The 25,364-nt window shown below is 39.8% G+C and overlaps 1 protein-coding gene across 9 annotated transcripts in view; it reads right to left on the bottom strand.

Moving 5' to 3' along the window:
• OSBPL9 (oxysterol binding protein like 9) overlaps window positions 1-25,364 on the bottom strand; it is a 222,440-nt gene that overhangs the window by 87,982 nt on the left and 109,094 nt on the right. For all 9 annotated transcript variants that reach the window (XM_053576467.1, XM_053576470.1, XM_053576466.1 and 6 more), the window contains one exon: window positions 8,439-8,515. In XM_053576467.1, coding sequence (XP_053432442.1) covers window positions 8,439-8,515 — 77 coding nt within the window. The remainder of the gene's footprint in view (window positions 1-8,438; window positions 8,516-25,364) is intronic.

Raw genomic sequence — 25,364 nt, 5'->3', positions numbered from 1 at the left:
GTGGCATATGTATACTATGGAATATTACTCCGTCATATAAAAAAGATGGCGATCTTATCACTCTTTAATAACCTAGAGCAGCGGTTCTCAACCTGTGGGTCGCGACCCACAGGAACTGTATTAAAGGGCCGGGGCATTAGGAAGGTTGAGAACCACTGACCTAGAGGCATCTGGAGACCATTCTCCTAAGTGCAATGTCATAAGAATAGAAAAAAAAATCGTGTGTACTCTAAACTTAATTGGAGCTTGTACATCAGCACCTTAAATGCTCACATATGAGAATAATGCAGTGAAGTTAAAACTGGTGGTAGGAGGCCAAGCACAGTGGCTCATGCCTGTAATCCTAGCACTCTGGGAGGCCAAGGCAGGTGGATTGCTTGACCTTAGGAGTCCAAGACCAGTCTGAGCAACAGCGAGACCCCATCTCTAACAACAAAATAATAATAATAATGATAGCTAGGCATTATGGAGGGCACCTACAGTCCCAGCTACTTGGGAAGCTGAGGCAAGAGGATTGTTTCAGCCCAAGAGTTTGAGGTTGCTGTGAGCTGTGATGCCACAGCACTCTACTGAGGGCAACAAAGTACGACTGTCTCAAACAAACTAGTGGTGGGGCAGGAAGCTAAGAAATGGGTAAATTCCCACATAATGTGTACGTTACACAGGAATATGGCACAATTCCTGGGTGAAGGACACAACTACAATGTGGACGGTAACCTTACAAAAGCAATCTATGTAGCCAAATCACATCTACCCTCATAATAATCTGAGATAAATTTTTCCTCTCTTAAAAAAAAATAAGTAGCATTTCTATATGCCAACAATAAATGACCTAAAAAGTCAAGAATGTAATCCCAGTGGCAACAGCAACAAATACAATAAAATGCCTAGGAATAAACTTAACCAAAGAAGAGAAAGATCTTTTAATGAAAACTATAAAACATTGATAAAAGAAATTGAAAATGACACAACAAAATGGAAAAATATTCCAAGCTCATGGATTAGAAGAATCAGTAATGTTAAAATGTCTCTACTACCCAAAGCAATTTACAGATTTAATGCAATCCCCAGCAAAATACCAATGAAATTGTTCACAGAAACAGAAAACATAATTCTACATTTTGTAAGAAATTACAAAAGACCTACAATAGCCAAACCATCCTGAGCAAAAAGAATAATACTGGAGGAATCACATTACCTGACTTCAAATTACTCAGTAGAGCTGTAGTAACCAAAACAGCATAGTACAGGTATAAAAACAGACACATAGACCAATGGAACAAAATAGAGAACCCATAAATAAATCCACGCACTTATAGTGATCTTATCTTTGACAAAGGTGCCAAGAACACAGGGAAAGGACAGTGTCTTCAATAAATGACACTGGGAAAACGGAATAAGTATATGCAAAAGAATGAAACCCTTATCTCTCACTACATATAAAAATCAAATCAAAATTAATTAGGATCTGAAATCTAAGACCTGAAACTGTGAAACTTCTATAAGAAAACATTGGGGAAATGCTTCAGGATGTTGGTCTGGGCAAGGACTTCTTGAGTAATACCACCAAAGCACAGGCAACCAAAGAAAAAACTGGATAAGTGGGATCACATCAAACTAAAAGCTTTCACACAACAAAGGAAACAATCAAGGAAGGGAAGAAAAAGCCCCTAGAATGACAGAAAATATTTGCAAACTATCCATCTGACATGGGAGTAATAATAGATTACAGAAGGAGTTTTAACAACTCAATAGGAAAAAAATCATTAATCTGATTAAAAATGCGCAAAAAATCTGAATACACATTTCCCAAAAGAAGATATTCAAATGATCAACAGGTATGAAAATATGCTAAAATCATTAGTCATCAGAGAAATGCAAATCGAAATTATACTAAGATACAATCTCACTTCAGTTAAAACTGCTTTTATCAGCTTGGTGCCTGTAGCTCAGCTGCTAGGGTGCCTGCTACAACCCCGGCCACATCCCCCTGGCCCAGGGCCTGCCAAACAACAATGACAACTACAAAAAAAAAAAATAGCTGGGCATTGTGGCAGGCGCCTGTAGTCCCAGCTACTTCGGAGGCAGAGGTAAGAGAATCACTTAGTCCTCAGAGTTTGAAGTTGCTGTGAGCTGTGATGCCACCGCACTCTACCAAGGATGACATAATGATACTCTGTCTCAAAAAAAAAAAAAAAAAAAGGCTTTTATCAAAAATAACGAATGCTGACAAGAATGTGGAGAAAAGGGAACACTTGTATACTGTTGGTGGGAATATAAGTTAGTGCAAACATATAAAGAACAGTATGGAGGCTCCTCAAAAAGCTAAAAGTAGAACTACCATATGACCCAGCAATCAATCCCACTGCTAGGTATAAATCCAATGAAGGGGAATTCAGTTATCAAAAATATATCTGCACTTCCATGTTTATTGCAGCACTAGTCACAATAGCTAAGATTTAGAATTACCTAAATGTCCATAAAAGATGAATGGATAGGCTGGGCATGGTGGCTCACACCTATAATCCTAGCACTCTGGGAGGCAGAGGCAGGTGGATTGCTTGAGCTCAAGAGTTTGACACCGACCTGAGCAAGAGCGAGACCCCATCTCTAAAACTAGCCAGGTGTTCTGGTAGGCGCCTGTAGTCCTAGTTACTTGGGAGACTGAGGCAGGAGGATCGCTTGAACCCAAGAGTTTGAGGTTATAGCGAACTACAGCACTCTACCCAGGGTGACAGAGTGAGACTCTGTCTCCAAAATAATAACAATAATAATAAGAGATGAATGGATAAAGAAATTATGGTACATATACCCAATGGAATATTATATAGCTACAAAAATAAGAAAATCCTGCCATTTGCAACAACATGGATGGAACTACAGAATGTTACATTAAGTAAAATAAGCCAAGCACAGAAAGATAAATCTTGCTGGGGATGGTGGCTCACTCCTGTAATCCCAGCACTGTGGGAGGCTGAGGAGGGAGAATGGCTTGAGCTCAGGAGTTTGAGACTTGCCTGAGCGAGAGTGAGACCCCCGGACTCCTAAGAAAATGAAAAACCAGCTAGGCGCCTTGGCGAGCACCTGTAATCCCAGTGGCTTCCAGAGGCTGAGGCAGCCGGATGCCCGCAGCCCGAATCTGAGGTTGCAGTGAGCTACGATGCCATTGCACTCTGCTCAGGGCATAGGTGGGACCCTGTCTCCACAAAAAAAAAAAAAAAAAGAAAAAGAAAGAAAGACAAATCTCATGTCCTCACTCATATAAGGGAGCTAAATATTAAAAACAATTGGTCTCATGGAGATAGAAAGTAAAATGATGGTTACTAGAAGCGAGGAAGGGTAGCAAGGAGGAGGGGTAAAGTGGGCACAGTTAATGGGTGCAAAAATAGGTAGATAGAATGAACAATATTTGATAACACAACAAAGTGACTAGAATCAACAACATATTAGGGTATACTAAAATAACTAAAAGAATAAAACTGGAGGCTCGGTGCCTGTGGCTCAGTGGTTACGGCACCAGACACATACACTGAGGTTGGCGGGTTCAAACCCAGCCTGGGCCAGCTAAAACAACAATGGCAACTTCAACAAAAAATAGCCAGGTGCTGTGGCGGATGCCTGTGGTCCCAGCTACTTGGGAGGCTTAGGCAAGAGAATGGCTTAAGCCCAAGAGTTAGAAGTTGCTGTGAGCTGTGACACTACAGTACTCTACTGACAGGGACATAATAAGACTCTATCTCAAAAAAAAAAAAAAAAAGAGTGGAACTGGAATGTTCTTAACACAAAGAATAATAAAGCCCCAAGGCGATGGATACCCCAACTACCCTGATTTGGTCAACTCATATTATATGCCTGTATCAAAGCATCACATGTACCCTAAAAAAATATAAAATTATTATGTACCCATAATAATTAAAAATAAAAGGATAAGCTATTATCTCAACTCTCATACATCAATGGCCCAGAGAACAATGCTGTCATGAACAGAAATAAAAATCAGATAAAGAGGCAGCGCCCATAGCTCAGTGGGTTAGAGCACCCACCACATACACCGAGGCTGGCGGGTTCAAACCCAGCCCGAGCCTGCTAAAGCACCAGTGACAACTGCAACGACAAAAAAATAGCCGAGCATTGTGGCAGGTGCCTATAGCCCCAGATACTTGGGAGGCTGAGGCAAGAGAATCACTTAAGCCCAAGAGTTTGAGGTTGCTGTGACCGGTGACACCACAGCACTCTACCCAGGGTGACAGCTTGAGACTCTGTCTCAAAAAAAAAAAAAAAAAAATCAGATAAAGAGATGGGTTTGGGGAGAAAAGAGATGAATGGAGTACCAGAGAGACATCTAACTGGCAACTTCAAAAGGAGAAAAAAGCAGGACTACAGCTATCTATCAAAAAAGATATAAAGTTAGGTGGGCGGTGGAGAGAAGAGACAGCTATATAGAAGGTTTAGAAGAATTCGCAAAAATGGTGAGGACTGCTGGAGGGTAGAAGAGTAAGATCACAATCTCAAAAGAAACATCACGGGTCAAGAGTATGTCTAACCTTGGGAAAGAGTAAGAATATTTTTTTCTTTTGAATATGCAAAGCAGAGAACTAAAGTATAGGTGAAATCACTACCAACTACTAAAGAAAAAAAAGACCTTTTCTAGAAGGAAGAGAAGAGACAATAATTAGATACTGAATATGATGAAGAGATTCCACAATGGGGCTTCAATTGGAAATTAACAAGAAGTTAATATGAAGACTGATAAATAATAATGGATAACCAATTAAAGTTAGACAGAATTAAAACTGTGACAGATATATATATAATACAATCATCTCACTTTTGTGATCTCTAACAGTACTAGAAACAGAGAAACCAAGCAATGGGGACTCTGGGGAACAGAGACCTGAACTACATTCAACACAAAACATTTAGTGACAAGAAATTCTAAGGGTGACAGCAAAAACAGTGTTAAAGAAGCAGACCATAAGGTCTATACTGGGGAACAAGAAAAAACTAGAAAAGGACTAAATGGCCAGAAAAATTGGAGAAATAGAGCTCAGACCAAAAGGAGAGAAGAAAGGTTCAGAAGAAATAAAGTGGATAAGAAGAAAGTAAGAAAACTGTGGTCGGCCAGGCATGGTGGCCAACGCCTGTAATCCCAGCACTCTGGGAGGCCGAGGTTGGAGGATCACTTGAGCTCGGGAGTTTGAGACCAGCCTGAGCAAGAGCGAGACCATGTCTCTCCTAAAAAAACAAAATAGACAAATTAGCAGGGCATCATGGTGGGCACCTGTAGTTCCAAATACTCAGGAAGCTGAGACAGGTAGACTGCTTGAATACAGGAGTTTGAAGTTGCAGTGAGCTAGGCTGATGCCACAATACTCTAGCCTGGGCAACAGAGTAAGGCTCTATCTCAAAACAAAACAACAACAACAACAAAAACCTGTTGTCCAAGAGCAAACACTTTTTAATTTAATTTAGTCTATGTAGAAAGTGGTATAGCTTTTAGTGAGGACAAAGCCAATATAGTATAATTTAATGGCTACGGTAGTGGTAAAGTTTAATGGAAAAAGAGGACATGTAAATACAGTCAAGGGTCAAATTAGGAAGCTGAGCTATGTGGTAGAAGCTTCCTCATCTGTAACCTGGGGACAACAACACATGTAAGATTTTTGTGAGATATTAAAATAACAAAGGAAAGACCCTAACACAGTAGTAGATACCAGGATATATTTAAAAAGGAGGTAGCTGCCATCACTGGCTCTCCTTTCCCAGGCCCCTTTGGAAGACAAGCTCCCTGAGTACCTGCCCCACAGTGTCTAAATTAAAAAGAAACAGACAACTTCAAATATTGAATAAATAGCAATAGGAAAGTAATCTACATATCAGCGGTTTTTCATTAATTCCTGTCATTAGTTCTTCATCAACTAACAGTTACTGAGTACTGTTTGAATACCAAACACTAGAAGATGTTATAATGACGACTAACATTTATCAATTCCTTGCTATGTAGGTACTTCTATTACCCTAATTTTATAGATAAAGACATTGGAACTCAAAGACAGTAAGTGGAGTGTTAATGGTTGGACTAGGGTATAAATCCAGACATTCCAACTCCAGAGTGAGTTTCTTTACCATACTTCACTACCTCTGGGAAGAGAATTTTTGCCAGTCAAATGAATATTTAATTTCATATTTCTAAATGCCCTGTCCTCTCCACGCATTTAGTTGGGGTGGGGGTGGGGGGAAGGAACTCTTCTGTATTATATGTATTTTAAAATATCAAAGCTAAAAAGAAAAAAAAAAGGGGGGGGAATCAAAGCTATAAGAAGTCTGAGACTTCTTATGAAATTCATAAGATTTTCATGTGTACCCAAGGCCAGAAATTGATTTGGGGGGCTCACTTTGGGTACGCTAGTCCACTGAGTCTCCTGGCCAATGAACAAAGCCATTTCCTCTTCCAGCGGGTGCCTGGGAGTCTTTTGGTCTGAGTCAGCTCCTGCTACACTTTAATTTATTATTCCCAAGGATATGTAATCTCTCTTAGCAAAAACTAAAAAATTCCTAAATTGCATCAAATTAAGTATTTGAACATAAGGAGAATGCTTCCTAACTGGGGAGCTGAGAGCTATATATACTTTAAAAAATAAACAAAAAAATATGGTAAGGGCTTAGTGAGTTGTGCAATGACTATAGCCTTCCAAGGGAAGAGATGATTTTGAACTTGGGGATGGGGTGAGGATGGGAGAAGGAGGGGCTAATCAGGGGGAGGCTTCGGAGAAAAGGGCAGAAGACATTTCAGAGAAAGAGAATTATCATACACAAGAATGTGGAGGATGGAAATGAAAAAAAAATGTGTTTGGAGGAAAGCAAGTAATAGCACTCTCATCAGTTTATATAGTGGTAGAAATGTCCAGAGGACAGGTGAAAATAGACCACTGAACGTCAGACTAACCAACCATGGGAGGAACCTCATCTGCCACATTCAGTCTAATGTGATTCTTAAATCACATGTCATCTCCTTACAGGATCACAAATTTGCTGAAATGATGCTGTAGTCATTTATGAAACCGCCTAAAGTAAAAAGAAACCTACAGAAATAATGAAGTTGGGCTTAAAAAGTGTAACTCATACAGTAAGTAACTTACAAATCTCCTTTTTCAATTCTATATTCACTTATTGTAGTCCCTTAATAACCATCTCCTCAGATAATGTTTTTGAAGCCTCTATTTGAACACTTGCAAGTGACAGAGAGTCTAACATCTATAGCATCCTATAACACCCTCTCTAATCAAGCCAATTCCTGACACAGACAAAGATAGGGAGAAAGAAAGGTTACATAGACCAATTTTCTAGGATTCAAAATGAAAATATTCAAAACAAAGTCCTCTATATGTCACAAATATAAGCTTTTTAATCAGAGAATAAACATAGAAAATTATCTTCAGTTTGGAAAATTAGACATTAGTTGCTTTTTATTACCCAGCATCTCTTTTTTCCCTATTCTGACTTGGCTTGGGGTTGGGTAAGGTAAAGTTAACACATGTTATCAGCAGTGTGTTTCTGGTGAAGTCAGTAGTATTCTAGCTTCCGGTGAACCATATGACTGTGAAATTGTGTGACTGGTCAGGACTGGACACATGATTGAAACTAAGATGATCAAACCAATCCTGTCAATAAGACTCCTATGCACTCAAGAGTTCTAAGTATTTGAGGCTGAAATTCCTGCAACCATCTTAGGTTGACTTAGGAGAACCTATCTGAAAATAAAACACACACCCCAAAACTGGATCTAGAAACAGAAATGGGAGATGTGAGTCCCTGTGATCTTACGCCTACTTCAAAACACATCTAAGCCAGATTTACTTCTTTTTTTCAAACAATTTGGGTTGAGTTTTCTTTCACTACCATCCCAAAGAGTACTAACTGACTTTCTCAATTATCTAGCTAGTATCATGCATATTTTTTGGCAGTATTGCAAAATAGGTTTATTTGAAAATAAACTGTCTTATAAAAGGTCAGAGTCAATTTGTGATCCCAGCTCTGGTTTGTCTCATAAGAAGATTCAACCTCAAGCAGCATTTCATGTCTTGTTTTAATCCTGAACATTCTTGTATCACAAAAGATCCAACAATTTACCCAACAATAACCAACAATAGGTACTACATTTAAAAATGAATTCGGCACATTTGAACACAGCATTTTATTCCCAGCATTGCTTTGTATTATCTTGTTTCTAGACAAAAATCAGTATTTTACCATACACAAAGGACAAGAAAATAAATGACTATTAGCTTTATTACATAACACTGTAAAAGAAAAGGCAACTCAGAAATTAGAAGTTCTCATTAACATCATATTGCAATTATGTTTTAAAAATCAGAAACACACACACACACACACACACACACAAATGAACTATCCAGAAGCCATGTAAAGACTCTTACTTGAAGCTGGAGAGTATGTCGAAGAATGGTTTCTTCTAAGGCATGGATCCATTTCTCTCGCTCATCAGCATCACGAGCTGCAATGAAAAATTATAAAGATTAAAAGTCTACTTTCTACAATATACCTCTGTATTTGAAAGTATAATTTTAAAACTGTGATGCTAACAGAAAAGGTTTTTAGTTGTGCCATTTCCTTGATATGTTTAGTTTGATTTATCTGTTCCAGATATGCAAAATCTACTTGCAACAATTTATAACAAAGGGAGTAGTATTGTGTTAGATGATAGAAGGCTACACAGTTCAGACCCACCTTCCCACTGAGAACTAGAAAAAATGGACTGATTATTACAAAACTAGTTGAAGGCATCAGAAATCAATGGGGTAGTAAAGAATTACCAAGCCAAGATGTGGAAGAAGACCAAAAAAAAAAAAAAATCTAGAATATTAATTGTTGTACAGGTATTTAGGACTACTTTTCTCCTGGAGACACTGTAAATTCCAGGACAGAAGTTATAGACTGGACAATGCACTCGAAAGCTTTGTCAGTATGTGTGGGCAGGAGGCATAAGAGAACTGTACTTTCTGCTCAATTTTGCTGTGAACCTAAAACTGTTCTAAAAAATAAAGTCTATTTAAATAATAATAAGCCTTTTCAGGAAACCAGGGCCCGCCAACCATGGAAGCCCTAGTAAATAGACCATGTTTTGATTGGGACCACAAATGACTTCACCTTGGGATTAAGGATAAACCAGAATTACAACAACAACTTGGTCATATGGGTGGCCCAGAAAAATTTTAAATCTTGATGCCTTAAATGACCCCAGGTTGTCAGTGAGTCCAGGCATCCAGCAAGCAAAGCAAATGAAAATCTTTTCTGTAGGATGGCAACATGATCTTAGCTTCTAAAATAAATTTCTATAAACAGTTTTTCAAATACAATGTCTAAACAAAGGCAAAGATAATCAAGTACACATAACCACAGAAACGTTGGAGGAAAAAAAACACACGTTAATGAACAAAAAGACAACATAAACAGCAACTCCAGATTATTTTATAAATGAGATTCATTTTTCCCTTTTTTAGTTTTTTGTTTTGTTTACTTTTCATTTAGATTTATAAAATAATCAAATATAAATTCTAAAATTGAAAAACATAAGAATCAAAAGTAAGAATAATATATGAATTTAACAACAGATTAAATCTCTTAGCAACTTAAGAGACAATTACAGAACTGGAAGAGAGGTTAGAAAACATAAAAGAAAAGGTAAACAACATAGAGGATGAAAATGTGTAACATGGTATAACATAGATATGATTAGAATGCCAGAGGGAGACAAAAGCGGGAATGGAAGAGAGGCAGTATCTGGCTGAGAATTTTCCAAAATTATGAAACAGTAAGCCACAAAGGATAGGCATGGTGGCTCACGCCTGTAATCCTAGAACTCTGGGAGGCCAAGGTAGGAAGATAGCTTGAGCTCAGTAGTTCAAGACCAGCCTGAGCAAGACCAAGAGCAAGACCTTGTCTCTACTAAAAATACAAAAATTAACCAGGCCTGGTGGCACACTTCCATAGTTCCAGCTATTTGGAAGGCCGAGGCAGGAGGATTCCTTAAGCCTAGGAGTTTGAGGTTGCTGTGAGCTAGGCTGAGGCCATGGCACTCTAGTCCAGATGACAGAGTGAGACTCTGTCTCAAAAAATTAATTAATTAATTAATTAAATAAAGATATAGGAAATATCTTGAAAACAGCCAAGGAGAGAAAAGGACAGATTACTTTCAAAGAAGCAACAATCAAATTGAGCTAAATTTTTCAAAAAAACAATGGGAACCAGCGGACAGTATTAAGTACTATATTTAATGGATGGAAAAAAAAAAAAACACCACTCTAGAATTCTTTGAAAAATAAAGTCATTTTCAGACCAAAAAAAAACAGAATTTGTCATCAGCAGAGGCTCAGTACAGAAAATTCTACGGTATTCTTCTCCAGGCATGAGGAATAAAACATTCTGATGGAAGATGGTAGGAGTGGGAAAAGTGTTATGTGCCTAAACCCTTCCACCGCCTTCCCTCCCAGAACAAAAGTCCTAGCTGGCCCTACCCCAAGAGTTCCACGAAGCCTGCCAAAGCCTTCCAGCAACCTACGGAATCTCCCTCCCGCATGCCCAGTATAAAAACAAGTTCCCAGGGCAGCGCTTGTGGCTCAGCGGGTAGGGCACCGGTCCCATATGCCGGAGGTGGCAGGTTCAAACCCAGCCCCAGCCAAAAATCACAAAAAAAAAAAACAAGTTCCCAACCACTCTCGGTGCAGCCACCATCTTTGCCCAGGTGGGTCTCAGTCCCCTTTCATTAAACTTGGCCTAAACCTCTCCTGGTCTCATCCCTGGGTACACCGCTGAACCCCTTTTGGAAAGAATGAAGACCAATAGGAATTATAAGTATGTGGGTAAAACTAAGTGACTATTCTCTGTATAACATAACATATGCAAAATTAAATTGCATACAGATTGTGTATACCAAACAATTGCATATAGATTGGAAAATAGAGTTAAAGATTTCTACCATTCTTACACTGTTTTCAAAGAAGATAAAATTACTAATTAATGCTAGACTTTGATAATTGAAGGATTAATGCTATAATCTAGAGTAACCACTAAAAAAAAGCTTTTTAAGTGTTTAACTTCTAAAATTAAAAAATTCAATACAAAATGATCCAAAAGTACACAAGAAAGGAGAAAAAACAGAATACGCAAGACCACAAAAATGCATATAAGAAGATGGTTAAGTGTTTAAATCTAAAAATATCAGTAACTAAATTAAACATAAACACAAATGAAAGTCACACAAAATGGATGTTAACACAAAGAGATGAAGAGGATCACTTTATAAATACAGAAATTTAAAGTAATCGGGAAGGTATAATAAATGCAAATTTCTGTGTAACTAATAATATGAATCTAAGCTATATATGTGTGTGTGTGTGTGTGTATACATATATGGAAAAAACTTATGTAACTATAAAGTAGGCAAAAATCATAATCATAGTGGGAGATTTTAACTTATATCTCATTAAGCAACAGAGCAAGCAGATGAAAAATTAGTAAGAATATAGAAGATTTGAGCAGTCTTTGATGAATAAACCTGTTACAATGAGCATACACACAACATTAAATACAAGAAATATAAAACATTCTTTTTAAGCACACACATAACATTTCTAAAAATTAACCAAATAATGGACCCTAAAACAAGTCTCAATAAATATAGAAGGATTGAAATGATATGTTCTCTAACCATAGTAAAAAATGTTAGTTAGAAATCCTTTATAAAAAAAAAAAAAACTATATCAAAGCAGTACACTGAACCCCTTAAATGCATAAATGTACAAAGTTATGATTTAATAAAAAATAATAACAATAAAATTGAAAAAGTATAAACTAGAAAATACAGAGATGTTTTGAAATTTTTAAAAAATACACTTCTAGCCAGGTGTGGTGCCTCACACCTGTAATCCTAGCACTCTGGGAGGCCAAGACCAACGTGAGCCAGAGCGAGCCTCATCCCTAAAAATAGCGGGGCATTGTGGCAGACACCTGTAGTCCCAGCTATTCGGGAGGCTGAGACAAGAGAATCACTCAAGCCCAAGAGTTTGAGGTTGCTGTGAGCTATGATGCTACAGCACTCTACGGAGGGTAATAATATGAAACTTTGTCTGAAAAGGAAAAATTAAAATAAAGTTGTACTGACTCTAGAGTGAAACCCTACTAAAAAGGGACAAATTTAATGAATCTGTTAAAACAACTTTGAGTATTATAATATTTTACCCAAATATATAGACAAGTTAACTCTTCTTCCCTCTTTTATTATATTATTTATAATTAGTTTATCTTCAGAATTTCTTTTTTTTTGCTGTTTATTTTTTTGGCCGGGGCTGGGTTTAAACCCGCCACCTCTGGCATATGGGGCTGGCGCTCTACTCCTTTGAGCCACAGGTGCCACCCCTTTTTGGGAGGTGTGGGGGAGACAGAGCTTCAAGCTGTAGCCCTGGGTAGAGTACTGTGCCATCACAGCTGACAGCAACCTCCAACTCCTGGGCTTAAGCGATTCTCTTGCCTCAGCCTCCCAAGTTGCTGGGACTACAGGTACCCGCCACAATGCCTGGCTGTTTTTTGGTTGTAGTCGTCATTGTTGTTTGGCAGGCCCCGGCTGGATTCAAACCTGCCAGCTCTGGTGTATGGCTGGCGCCTTAGCTGCTTGAGCTACAGGCGCCAAGCCTAGAATTTCTTCTCCAGCATCTACTACTTCTATTTATTACATTTTCTTTCTTCCTTTTTTTTTTTTTCTTTTGAGACAGAGTCTCACTATGTCACCCTCAGTAGAGTGCCCAATCATCACAGCTCACAGCAACCTCAAAGTTTTGGGCTTAAGTGATTCTCTTGCCTCAGCCTTCAAGTAGCTGGAACTACAGGCACCTACCACAATGCCCGGCTATTTTTTGTTGCAGTTGTTTTGGTTTTTTTTTTTAGAGACAGAGTCTCACTCTGTCACTCTCAGTAGAGTGCCGTGGGGTCACAATTCATAGCAACCTTCAGCCCTTGGACTTAAGCAATTCTCTTGCCTCAGCCTCCTGAGTAGCTGAGGCTACAGGCACCCGCCACAACGCCGACTATTATTTGTTGCAGTTCGGCCAGGGGCCGGGTTTGAACCCACCATGCTCGGTATATGGGGCCAGCACCTTACTCACTGAGCCACAGGCACCACCCTGTTGCAGTTGTCTAGCTGCTGTTTAGCTGGCCTAGGCTGGGTTCAAACCTGCCACCTTCAGTGTATGTGGCTGGTGCCATAACCACTGTGCTATGAATGCCAAGCCCATTTATTACATTTTCAAGCTTGCTTTCAATCCTCTAAGCCACTGGGTTCCAAATTTTGTTTGTGATTTACAATAAGGAATATATATTATGACATGACTCAGTTCATATATACACGTTGTGTGTACATACATACATATATACATATGAAACTGGAACATTCATTTCACTATAATACCTGCTCTTACTACACGCCATACACGTTGATATTTTCTGCTGTATTTCATTTTTTTTAAAATGCTGATTTGGGGGCGGCGCCTGTGGCTCAGTCGGTAAGGCGCCGGCCCCATATGCCGAAGGTGGCGGGTTCAAACCCGGCCCCGGCCAAACTGCAACCAAAAAATAGCCGGGCGTTGTGGCGGGCGCCTGTAGTCCCAGCTACTCGGGAGGCTGAGGCAAGAGAATCGCTTAAGCCCAGGAGTTGGAGGTTGCTGTGAGCTGTGTGAGGCCAGGGCACTCTACTGAAGGCCATAAAGTGAGACTCTGTCTCTACAAAAAAAAAAAAAAAAAAAAAACAGGTAAAAAAAATAAAAAAAAATGCTGATTTGGGCCCACTAAATAGAATTCACAGTCCGCTAATGGATCAGAATCCACAATTGGGGGAGGCTCCTGTGGCTCAGTGAGTAGGGCGCCGGCCCCATATACCAAGGGTGTTGGGTTCGAACCTGGCCCCGGGCAAACTGCAAAAACAACAAAAAAATATAACCAAGAGTTGTGGCGGGAACCTGTAGCCCCAGCTACTCGGGAGGCTGAGGCAAAAGAATCACCTAAGCCTAAGAGCTGGAGGTTGCTATGAGCTATGACACCACAGCACTCTACGGAAGGCGACAAAGTAAAACTCTGTCTCTTAAGAATAAAACAAACAAACAAAAAAAAGAATCCACAATTGGAAAGCATTGCTCTAAAACACTTCAATGCCCCACAAAGCTATTGCTTTTCTTTCCTTTTTTTTTTTTTTTTTATTTTGGTGACAGAGTCTCACTTTGCTGCCCTAGGTAGAGTGCTGTGGCATCACAACTCACAGCAACCTCAAAAACTCTTGGGCTTAAGCGATCCTCTTGCCTCAGCCTCCTAAGTAGCTGGGACTACAGGTGTCTACCACAACACATGGCTATTTTTCAAGACAAGGTCTTGCTGCTCTGGCTCAGGTTGGTCTTGAACCCGGGAGCTCAGGCAATCCACCTGTCTTGGCCTCCCAAAGTGCTAAGATTACAGGCGTGAGTCACTACATCCAGCCCAAACCTATTGTTTTTCTTCATCTCTTGTGAAGTGTACTGTAAAGGACAAGAGGGCTAGCTCTTAGGTCCAAACCCTGGTCTGATATCTACCTAGCTTTCCCCTGATTCACTCTCACTTTGGACAAGTCACTTAAACGCTCTGAAATTTACTTTTATCATCTATCATCTGTGAGAAATAACATCACCTATGAAGGTAACAGTACCTAGACCCTTATAAAGCTGTTATGAGGTTTCAGTGTATTAGTCTGTAAAATATTTACCACAGTCCCTGACCTCTGCTAAAATAAAATATGTTGCTATTATATAACCTTAAGAGAAAACAAGTTATATTAACCTAATACATAATTAGCAGAGAAAATTAGTAGGCAAGAGATTACTTATAACTCATAATTCCCAATTAATTCCTAGGTTATATGAAAATAGTATAATGTGCACAGAAGAAAAACAGTATTTGGCCAGTAAGTAAAATACTTAGCATTTCAGAATTTTATAATCTCAGCTCTTTCATTACATATCTAATCACATTTCCTATATTATGTACAATTGAATAAGAACATGAGATCATTCAAAAGGTTTCACCTTTCCAGTGTAACTTTCACTCTGAATCACAAGGAATCAATTTTAAGACAAGGTTCCAAAACTCCTATACCTTGCCATTCCTGACCCACTGCTTAGGAATCGTCCTCGAAAAGTCATATTTTTTTCTCCTTTAAAACATAAACAACCTTGAATAAATTACTGCCTGTTGGCAAAAGGAAGTGGTTATTTGCTTGTTCTGCAATTTAAGTAAAAAGAAGAATTAACTTCTATAATCAGGAAGGCCTTTTTTTCTCTGAAAGTTATTGTGAAATAAAAACATTACACAAAAACCATGTTTACAAATTAACTGCTGGGACACTGCCTAAATATCTACTGAGCCCCAACATGCATGAGGTACTCTGTTTAAGATATGAGCAAGGATAAAACAATCCATGATCCCAAGTACCTTACAATCTCATGGAAAATACAATAACTTGATGGGCTAGTACATTATTTAGTGAGATAGTATCATCACTCACTATAATAGTCTCTAATATCTTTGCTTATTAGAATTCTGTTCATTCTTCTGAGCTGAAATGTCACCATCTCCACATTTGTTGCTGGTGATAAGAGTACCTGCTCTCTCGTTCCTTATATTTATTCAAATATTCCAATACTCAGGTAGTGTGCAAACACACATGCCATGGACCTGTCATGGACCTGTCATTGTCTTAGGCAGTAGGGATCCAATCTGAGCAATGGTTTACAGCTCTGGGCCACGAAGAATCGGACTCAAATCTACCTTTCCAGTTTGACTTCCCAGCCTGCTCTTCCGTTGTGCTTACTGTTCACATGACTCACAGTTCCCAGCTTCTGCTCAAGTTGTTCCCTCAGCTGCAATGCCCAAACCCCATCTCCGTGTAAATAATAAAAGCTAAATCTATTGAGCGCTTTTTTTGTGTCAGCGTGGTTCTAAACACATAACATGTTAACTAACTAAATCCTCACAGCTACATGAGAAAGGTATTCTCAGTATTTTCCAGAATAAAGAAACAAAAACATTTAGTATTTTGCAATGACATAGCACCTAAAAAGCAGCAATGAGAACAGTCTCCAGGCTTCAAACATCCACAGATCTATCTGTTAAACAAACCTCAGCCCATTCCCTTCTTGCTAGATAAAGTCCTCCTAAAGGGTATAAACCAGTATAAACCAGGTTAAACCAGTATAAACGTTTCCCCAGGCTGGGGATGTGGTAAATGGAAAGAATGAAAGCTAGTCAGAAAATCTGAGTTCAAGTCCCAGCTTCACTTAGTACCTCCGAGCTACATTTCCCTATATTTCAAAGGGGTTATTACCACCAATGACATCATGGGTCTACTGTGAAAATGAAGTAAAACTATGAGGTCGGGGGTCCTCTGTGCTTTTCATTGTGCTGATATTTGACCAGTGGTAAAACTGCTGGCATCTGAGCACAAATCAAGCAATGGTACTAAACTGACACCCTTCACCACTACGTACTGAAGAAAAAAGAAATTCCTGTTTCTCTTAGAATGCCCTTGAAGAAGCAGCAATCATTTTTAAATCTCCACACTTGAACACATGCTTTTTAAATACATAGTCTCTGTGACAAATGTGAAGTACACAGACAAAGTATGATGATTATCTCAAGGAACAGCATGGTGCAAATAAATGTCTCAGTTGTGAACAGACACTGTTCTCATCACTTTTACCTCAGAGAAAAACTGAGGAACTATATTATTCACTCTGGGATATTCAGCAAACCGTTCTCCAAAAATAAATGAAGTGAGCCTGTCATTTCAGGGAAAACTGATAGGACTGTTGCCAATTATAAAATTCAAGGTCTTAAGCAAGTATTAGAATTTTGTATGCATTCACCAGCCACCATGACCTTGACAGATTCTCAAAATGTAAAGCCCTTTCTCATGCATTTGAGGTAGTATCAACAATTTTTTTATGTCATGGAGTGACAAGTGTCAACATTTGGAAGATCCGCAATGCATGATGTTATAAAATCATATCAACAGTAAAAGATTCTTTCAAAGTACCAGACAAACCAATAAATTTTAATATGACAGACTATTTTTTTTTTTTTTTTTTTGAGACAGAGTCTCACTCTGTTGCCCTCGGTAGAGTGCCATGGCGTCACAGCTCACAGCAACCTCCAGATCCTGGGCTTGGGCGATTCTCTTGCCTCAGCCTCCCGAGGAGCTGGGACTACAGGCGCCCACCACAATGCCCAGCTATTTGTTGCAATTTGGCCAGGGCTGGGTTCGAATCTGCCACCCTCAGTATATGGGACTGGCGCCCTACTCACTGAGCCACAGGCACCACCCCCGAGTATTTTCATTTATCAATTTCATTAGATTTTGTGGTATAACTAACCTTTAATAAATTATTACTTGAGTTTTGGTGAAGTAACAAAGAGAAATAGTTACAATTATTTGAAAAGACTATTAAAATACTCCTCCGTTTTCTAATACATATATGTTGATAGTATGTTTACATACACTTCAACCAAAACAACACATCATAACAGATGAATGCAGAAACAGACATGAGAATCCATCTATTTTCTGTTAAGCCAGGAATTAGGAAGAATTGCAAAAATGTAAGATGATATCATTCTTCTACTTTTTTTGTTTAGAAAAAGTTCTTTTGTAAATAAAATATTTTTAGTGTCAAGAGTTTCTTATGGTTTTTATTTTTTTTCTTATTGCTCTATTGCCCTGGCTAGAGTGCCATGGCATCAGCCTAGCTCATCACAATCTCAAACTGCGAGGTTCAAGTGATCCTCCTGCCTCAGCCTCCCAAGTAGCTGGAACCACAGGCACCTGCTACTATGCCTGGCTAATTTTTCTATTTTTAGTAGAGACAGGGTCTGGCTTTTGCTCAGGGTGGTCTTAACTCTTCACCTCAAGGGATCCTCCTGCCTTAGCCTCCCAGAGTGATAGGATTATAGGTGTGCCCACTGTGCCAGGCCTCCTATTGCTATTTTTAAACAAATAAACAAGCATATATTTTTTAAATCCTTCATTTTAAATTTATAAACTGGTTAAATACTAATAAAGTAAATAAACAAAAGCTCTTCAAGTCCTCACATAATTTTTTTTTTGAGACAGAGTCTCACTCAGTCACCCTGGGATATGGTGCCGTGGTGTCACAGCTCACAGCAATCTCAAACTCATGGGCTTAAGCGATCCTTTTGCCTCAGCCTCCCAAGTAGCTGGGACTACAGGCACCCGCCACAACACCCAGCTATTTTTAGAGATGGGGTCTTGCTCTTAGTTCAGGCTGGTCTTGAACTCCTGAGCTCAAGTGATCCACCTGCCTCAGCTTCCTGAGTGCTGGGATTATAGGCTTGAGCCACCACGGCTGGCCCCAAAGTCTTCAAATACTTTTAAAAAGTATATAAGGATCCTCAGACCAAAAAGTTGGAGAATCCTTGGTATATTCTTATATGAGACATCCTACTTGATTGCTTTTTGATTGCCTCCTCCACTAAAATGTAAGGTCCTAAAAAGAAGCTTATCAATCTTATTCACTGCTATATCTCTAGCACTTAAGAAGTGCCCTGGACATGCTGTAGTGTTTTGCTCAGGGTGTACATACACTCACACACTCATATACACGTATGCATCAGAGATAAAATCTGCTGCCCAGGCTGGAGTACAGTGGCACGATCATAGCTAACTGCAACATCAAATCCTGGGCCAAAGCAATCCTCTTGCCTCAACCTCCTGAGTTGCTGGGACTTCAAGCACGAGCACCTGGCTTCATTAGATGGCATGATGGATAGCTGGACAGATGCTGAATAAAACATTCCACTTAGACAATCGGGTGGTTGGAAGTGCAATTGACTATAATTTGGAATAAGCTTGGATATGTTGAATACTTGGAAGGTGTTTTTTTAAAAAGGCAATAAAGAGTGGCGGGCGCCTGTAGTCCCAGCTGCTTGGGAGGCTGAGGCAAGAGAATCGCTTAAGCCCAGGAGTTGGAGGTTGCTGTGAGCTGTGTGAGGCCACAGTACTCTACAGAGGGCCATAAAGTGAGACTCTGTCTCTACAAAAAAAAAAAAAAAAAAGGCAATAAAGAGGTGTAAAGAGAACAATTTACACAACTCTATGTAATCTAAGCCCATGTTTTGTCCAGGAGGTTTAAGAGTCATGGTTTAAATAAACAGCTTATCATAGTAAGAACAGAGGGGAGATCAGATTAGAGAGAGAAGCAGGGGTCCTCAAACTACAGCCCGTGGGCCACATGTGGCCCGCCGGGTGTTTTTGCCACAGCTGCCTGTCCTGCTTAGTCGCCGACTTGTCCCGGGCCACAGTCGCATGTGTGGAATGTGCGCCAACTCTCCAACTCCGTTCCTTCCCTCTGTCTCTCCCTGCCGGGTGTTATTGCCGTCCTGCTTAGCAACCCACTGTCCAGGCCACAGTGCACATGTGTGAATGTGCCCCACACTCTCCAATTCCCCTCCTTCTCTCTGTCTCTCGACTCCTCATCTCAGTCTCTGGTGTAATCAGAGGAGTCACCAGGTTGCCTGTGCAGAGCCTGCTGCTGCCTAAGGACCAAGGTAAGAACAAGTCAGGATTTTTTTTTTTTTTTTAAGTTAGGAGGTCTTTTTTTTTTTGCAGTTAATAGGGCCTTTTTTTGCAGTTAAGGGGGGCCTTTTTTTTCTGAAGTAGGTCTTTTACTTACAGATAGAGGGCACCCTTTTTGAAGTTAGAAGAGCCTTTTTTTTGAAGTTAGGAAAGCCTTTTTTTTTAAGTTGGTTGCAGGTAGTTTCTAGGGGGGTTGCATCACAGTGATAACGCAAATAGTCAGCGCTCAGTGCTAATGCAAATTGTCAGTGCTCAGAGGTAATGAAAATGGTCAGAGCTCAGAGGTAATGCAAATAGTGCTCAGTGATTATGATAATTGTTAAGTGCTCAGTGTTAATGCAAATTGTTAGCGCTCAGTATTAATACAAATTGTCAGCAGTCAGTGTTATCGCAAATGGTCAGTGGTCAGTGTTATCGCAAATGGTCAGTGGTTGGTGTTAATGCAAATGGTCAGTGCTCAGTGTTATCGCATGGGGGGGGTCCCAAACTGGTAATCTGCCTAGGGCCCCATGAGAACTTAATCTGGCTCTGCAGACAGCTGAGGAGTAGGAAACCCAATTTAACTGACAGTAAGTGCATTTATATTCCGGTTGCTATTCAGTTGTGTATGATGTTGTATGTTGTGTGCTGTGTAAGCCCCAGTTCACACTGTTGAGATCTCTGAGCAGTGCGAGTTCAGCCATATGCTTGTATGCTTGTATGGCTGAACTCGCTTTAGATTCAGAAGAAAAAAGGCATACATGCCTTCTTTTTTCCTGCAGTGGAATCTGATCGCATGGGTCTTCTCACCCATGCAATCGGATTCCTGTGCGAGTTCACAGATCGCAGTGCAGTTTGCACAGGGTAATGTGAACTGGAAAGGTGGTGGAGGAACCGGCTCTGTAATCGTGCCTGTTCCCGCACCACACCAGTGTGAGCCTGAGGTAAAAGGTAAAAGCCCACCATACGGGTACTGGCGATGCTGAAATGATGTGGACTGGCAAGGCTGCATTGATGGACACTGGTCAGACTGCATTGATGGACACTGATCAGACTGCATTGATAGGCAGTGCAGTCTATATATCTCTGTGTGGGCAAAGTTATTGCTGGTATATTGTTTTTGGAGTGCTGTAGATATATATTGGTATTTTACTAATAGCAATTTGGAATCCCTAGGAAACAATGATATCAAGAAAGAGAAAAACTGACTCGGAGTGCAGGATATTCAAAGAACAGTGAACTTATGATTACTTTTTCATGCAGTACAAGGAAAGAGCTGTAGGTTTGATATGCCAGGATATAGCGCATGTTCAAAGAATACAATTTGCGTCGACATTATCAAACTCAACATAAAGATAAATATGATAGTTTGGTTGGAGAAGTGAGAAAAGATAAAATATTAAAACTGAAATATACATTGACAACTCAGCAAAATACTTTTGTGAAGCAGAAACAGCTAAATACTTCATCACTATGAGCAAGTTTTCAAGTTGCCAAGATAACAGCGTGCACTGGCAGACCATCCGTGGAGGGAGAATTTGTTAAAGAACGCCTTCTTTCTGTTGCCAAAGAGCTGCGTCCAGAGAAGGCCAATTTATTTAGTACAGTGAGTCTTTCAGGACCCTCAATTACACGAAGGATTGAAGAAATGGGAGACAATTTGCATCAGCATTTGCAAAACTCCGCAAAAAACCTTTCCTATTTTTCCTTGGCACTTGACAAAAGTAATGATGTTCGTGATTCTGCACAACTTCTAATTTTTATTTGTGATACGAATGACTATTTCAAAGTCACAGAAGAGCTTGCTGCACTGCAAAGCATCAAAGGAACAACTACAGAAGAGGATATTTATGAAAAGGTTTGCCAAACCGTGAATAGTTTGGAGCTGTACTGGGCAAAACTAGCCAGTGTGACAACTGATGGCGCTCCTGGCATGGTGGGGTCTAAGAAAGGAGTAATTGCTCACATTAACCAAGAGATGGACAAACATAACCATTCTCATCCAATAGCCATACACTGTCTCATCCACCAACAAGTGCTGTGTAGTAAATCACTGAAGTGGGACTCTGTTATGAAAACTGTGGTATCTACACTAAACCACAGACAATTCCAGGAATTTCTGTCTGAGCTAAATATTGCCTGTGAAGATGTTCCGTACCACACAGAAGTCCGTTGGCTGAGTCAAGGGAGAATTTCGAAACATTTCTATGACTTACTTCCACAGATTACAGCTTTTCTGCTTTCAAAAAACAAAGAAGTACCAGAGCTCAATGATGCAGAATGGAAATGGCACCTTGACTTTCTGATAGATGTAACAGAGCTACTCAACAATTTCAATGTGCAACTTAAAGGAAAGGGGAAGCTCATCTGTGATATGCAATCACATGTGAAAGCATCAGAAGTAAAATTAGGCCTCCTCATCAAACAAGTGAAGGAGGAAAATTTCTGCCATCTCCCCACAACTCAAAATCTGTTAGCGGAAAATCCATTGGTTGCATTCCCAGATAAAACACGTGTGGATTCACTGGAAAAGTTGCAAAAGGAGTTCCAATTTAGATTTAAAGAGCTTCATCTCCATGAACAGGACATACAGCTTTTCTGTAACCCATTTTCTTTCTTTTTTTTTTTTTTTTTGTAGAGACAGAGTCTCACTTTACTGCCCTCGGTAGAGTGCCAGAGTGCCGTGGCGTCACACGGCTCACAGCAACCTCCAGCTCTTGAGCTTACGTGATTCTCTTGCCTCAGCCTCCCAAGCAGCTGGGACTACAGGCGCCCGCCACAACGCCCGACTATTTTTTTTGTTGCAGTTTGGCCGGGGCTGGGTTTGAACCCGCCACCCTCAGTATACGGGACCGGTGCCCAACTCACTGAGCCACACGCGCCACCCCAGTAACCCATTTTCTATTGACATTGAAAATGTGGATACGATTTACCAAATGGAACTGGCTAAACTGCAGAATTGTGACTCTCTGAAAGATGCATTCAAGTCAAGCAGCCTTCCTAATGTCTATGCATCTCTCCCCTCTGAGACATATTCTAATCTCAGGAACCATGCACTCAAAATGGCAACCATCTTTGGTAGCACTTATGTCTATGAACAGACTTTTTCCAGAATGAAACATCTGAAATCTCCAATCAGATCTAGACTAACGGATGCACACTTGCATCACTTGTTATGACTAGCAGTGACAAATATGGAACCGAACATTGACCATCTCGTTAGCCAAAAGCAGGCCCATAGTTCCCATTGAAATACTGGTAAGTTTGTTGATTTAACTTTACTTGTTCTTCTTAAATATTGTATTTGTTCCCATTTTCTTTTTTTACTTCAAAATAAGATATGTGCAGTGTGCATAGGAATTTGTTCATAGTTTTTTTTTTAAACTATAGTCCGGCCCTCCAACGGTCTGAGGAACAGTGAACTGGCCCCGTTTAAAAAGTTTGAGGACCCCTGGAGAGAAGGATCTGTGTGCTTTACCATAACTTGTATAAGCTTCTACCAAAGTAGCTATAATATTATAATGTTCCAGTTTGTTTACATTTTTCCCCTACCTTTGACAAGAGTGTATTCCCTGAGGTCCTTTTTCTTTTTTCTACTGTACTTATCTCTTCTAACATACATAGTCACATGCCACATAACGATGTTTTGTTCAAGGGTGGACTATTGTACAACAATGGTCCCATGAGATTATAAGGGAGCTGGAAAATTCCTGTAACCTAGAGAGTGGGGCTGGTGTAACTTTGCAGTGGGATCCATTACTCACATGTGTGTAGTGATGCTGCTGTAAAGAAACCTGCATTGCCAGTGGCATAAAAGTACAGCACACACAATCATAATACTTGGTAATGAGGGACGACTAGGGTACTAGTTTACATATTTACCATGCTCTACATTTTATTGTTAGAGTGTACTTGTACTTGGGAAAAAAGAAGTTAACTGTAAAACAATCTCAGGAAGGTCCTTGAGGCTGTGTTCCAGAAAACACTGTTCCCACAGGAGATGACAGCTCTGTGCACGCTATTACCCCTGAAGACCTTCCCGTGAGACAAGATATAGAGGTGAAAGGCAGTGATACCGAGGATCCTGACACTGTGTAGGTCTAGGCTCATATATCTTAGTTTTTAACAAGAAAGTTTAAAAAGTGAAAGAAAAAAATTATAATAGGAAAAAGCTCATAGAATAAGGATGTAAAGAAAAGACTTTTGTACAGCTATATTTGTCTTTACACTATTATTACAAAAGAGCCAAAAAGTTTTTAAAAATTTAAAAGTTGATAAGGTAGGCCAGGCGCAGTGGCTCACACCTGTAATCCCAGCAGTTGGGAGGCCAAGGTGGGTGCATTGCCTGAGCTCACAGGTTCGAGACTAACCTGAGCCAGAGCAAGACCTCATCTCAAAAAATAGCCAGGCATTGTGGAGGGAACCTGTAGTCTCAGCTACTCCAGAGGCTGAGGCAAGAGAATCGCTTAAACCCAGGAGTTTGAGGTTGCCGTGACACGGCACTCTACTGAGGGCACTCTACCAAGGGCGACAAAGTAATACTCTGTCTCAAAAAACAAAAAAAAAAAAAAAAAAAATTGATAAAATAAAAAAGCTATAGTAAATGAAAGCTAATTTATTATTGAAGAATAATAATTTCTTTTTGTGAATTTAATGTAACCTAAATATGCAGTGTTTATAAAGTCTACAGTAGTGTCCTAAACCTTCACATTCACTCACCACTTAGTCCCTGGCCCAGTCCAACTTCCAGTCCTGCAGGCTCCAGCAGGGTTAGAGCCCTATGTAGGTATACTAACTGTTTTTAAATTTTTTATACTGCCTATTTACCTTCTCTTCTCTATGCTTAGATACACAAATACTTACAAGCACCTACAGTATTCAGTACAGTACCACACCGTACATACTTGTAGCTTAGGAGCAATAGGCTGTACCAGACCATACAACTCAGGTGTGTATAAGTACCTCCTGTGACGTTCACACGATGACAAAATCACCCAAAAACACATTTCTCAGAACACAGCCTCATTAAGTAATGCATCACTGTATATTTATTCATGTTTACTGTCTATCTCCTGCCACTGGGATGTAAGCTCTAAAAGGCCAGGGACCTTCATTTGCTTTATTTATTGACACCTAGAATTATGCCAGGAAAATACATGGTCAAGAAATACTTTTTAACGGATGAACAATAATCCACTGATTTCATTATTCAGTGTCAGTTCCCATTTGTACATTTGGAGTCTAAAAGTAGGTTGGATTTCCTCAGAAATCATTGTTTTTGCTTAGTATGCTATTAAAGCTGCCATAATTGGCTCCTATAAAGATTTATGAATAGTTTTAGCTTAAGTCTCCAAAACTGTCAAATAAAATGCTAGCAAATATTTACAAAAGTGTTTCTCCCCCAGAACTTCTGCTTTGCCTATCTGACGCAATAATGTGAGTTTCCTGAACACAATCGGCACTGCATTGGGCAACTGGGTACAATGGAAACCAAATGTAGATTAACGGGTTATTTTCTTTTTTCTTTCTTTCTTTTTTTTTTTTTTTTAGAGACAGAGTCTCATTTTGTCGCTTTCTGTAGAGTGTTGTAGCCTCACAGCTCATAGCAACCTCCAAGTCTTGGGCTTAGGAGATTATTGCCTCAACCTCTTGAGTAGCTGGGACTACTGGCACCCACCACAATGCCCGGCTATTTTTTGGT

This window comes from Nycticebus coucang, chromosome 22, assembly GCF_027406575.1.
Source record: "Nycticebus coucang isolate mNycCou1 chromosome 22, mNycCou1.pri, whole genome shotgun sequence".
Taxonomy (NCBI): Eukaryota; Metazoa; Chordata; class Mammalia; order Primates; family Lorisidae; genus Nycticebus; species Nycticebus coucang.
Note: the sequence above shows the minus strand (reverse complement) of the source record. Positions and strands in the feature narration are given on the sequence as shown.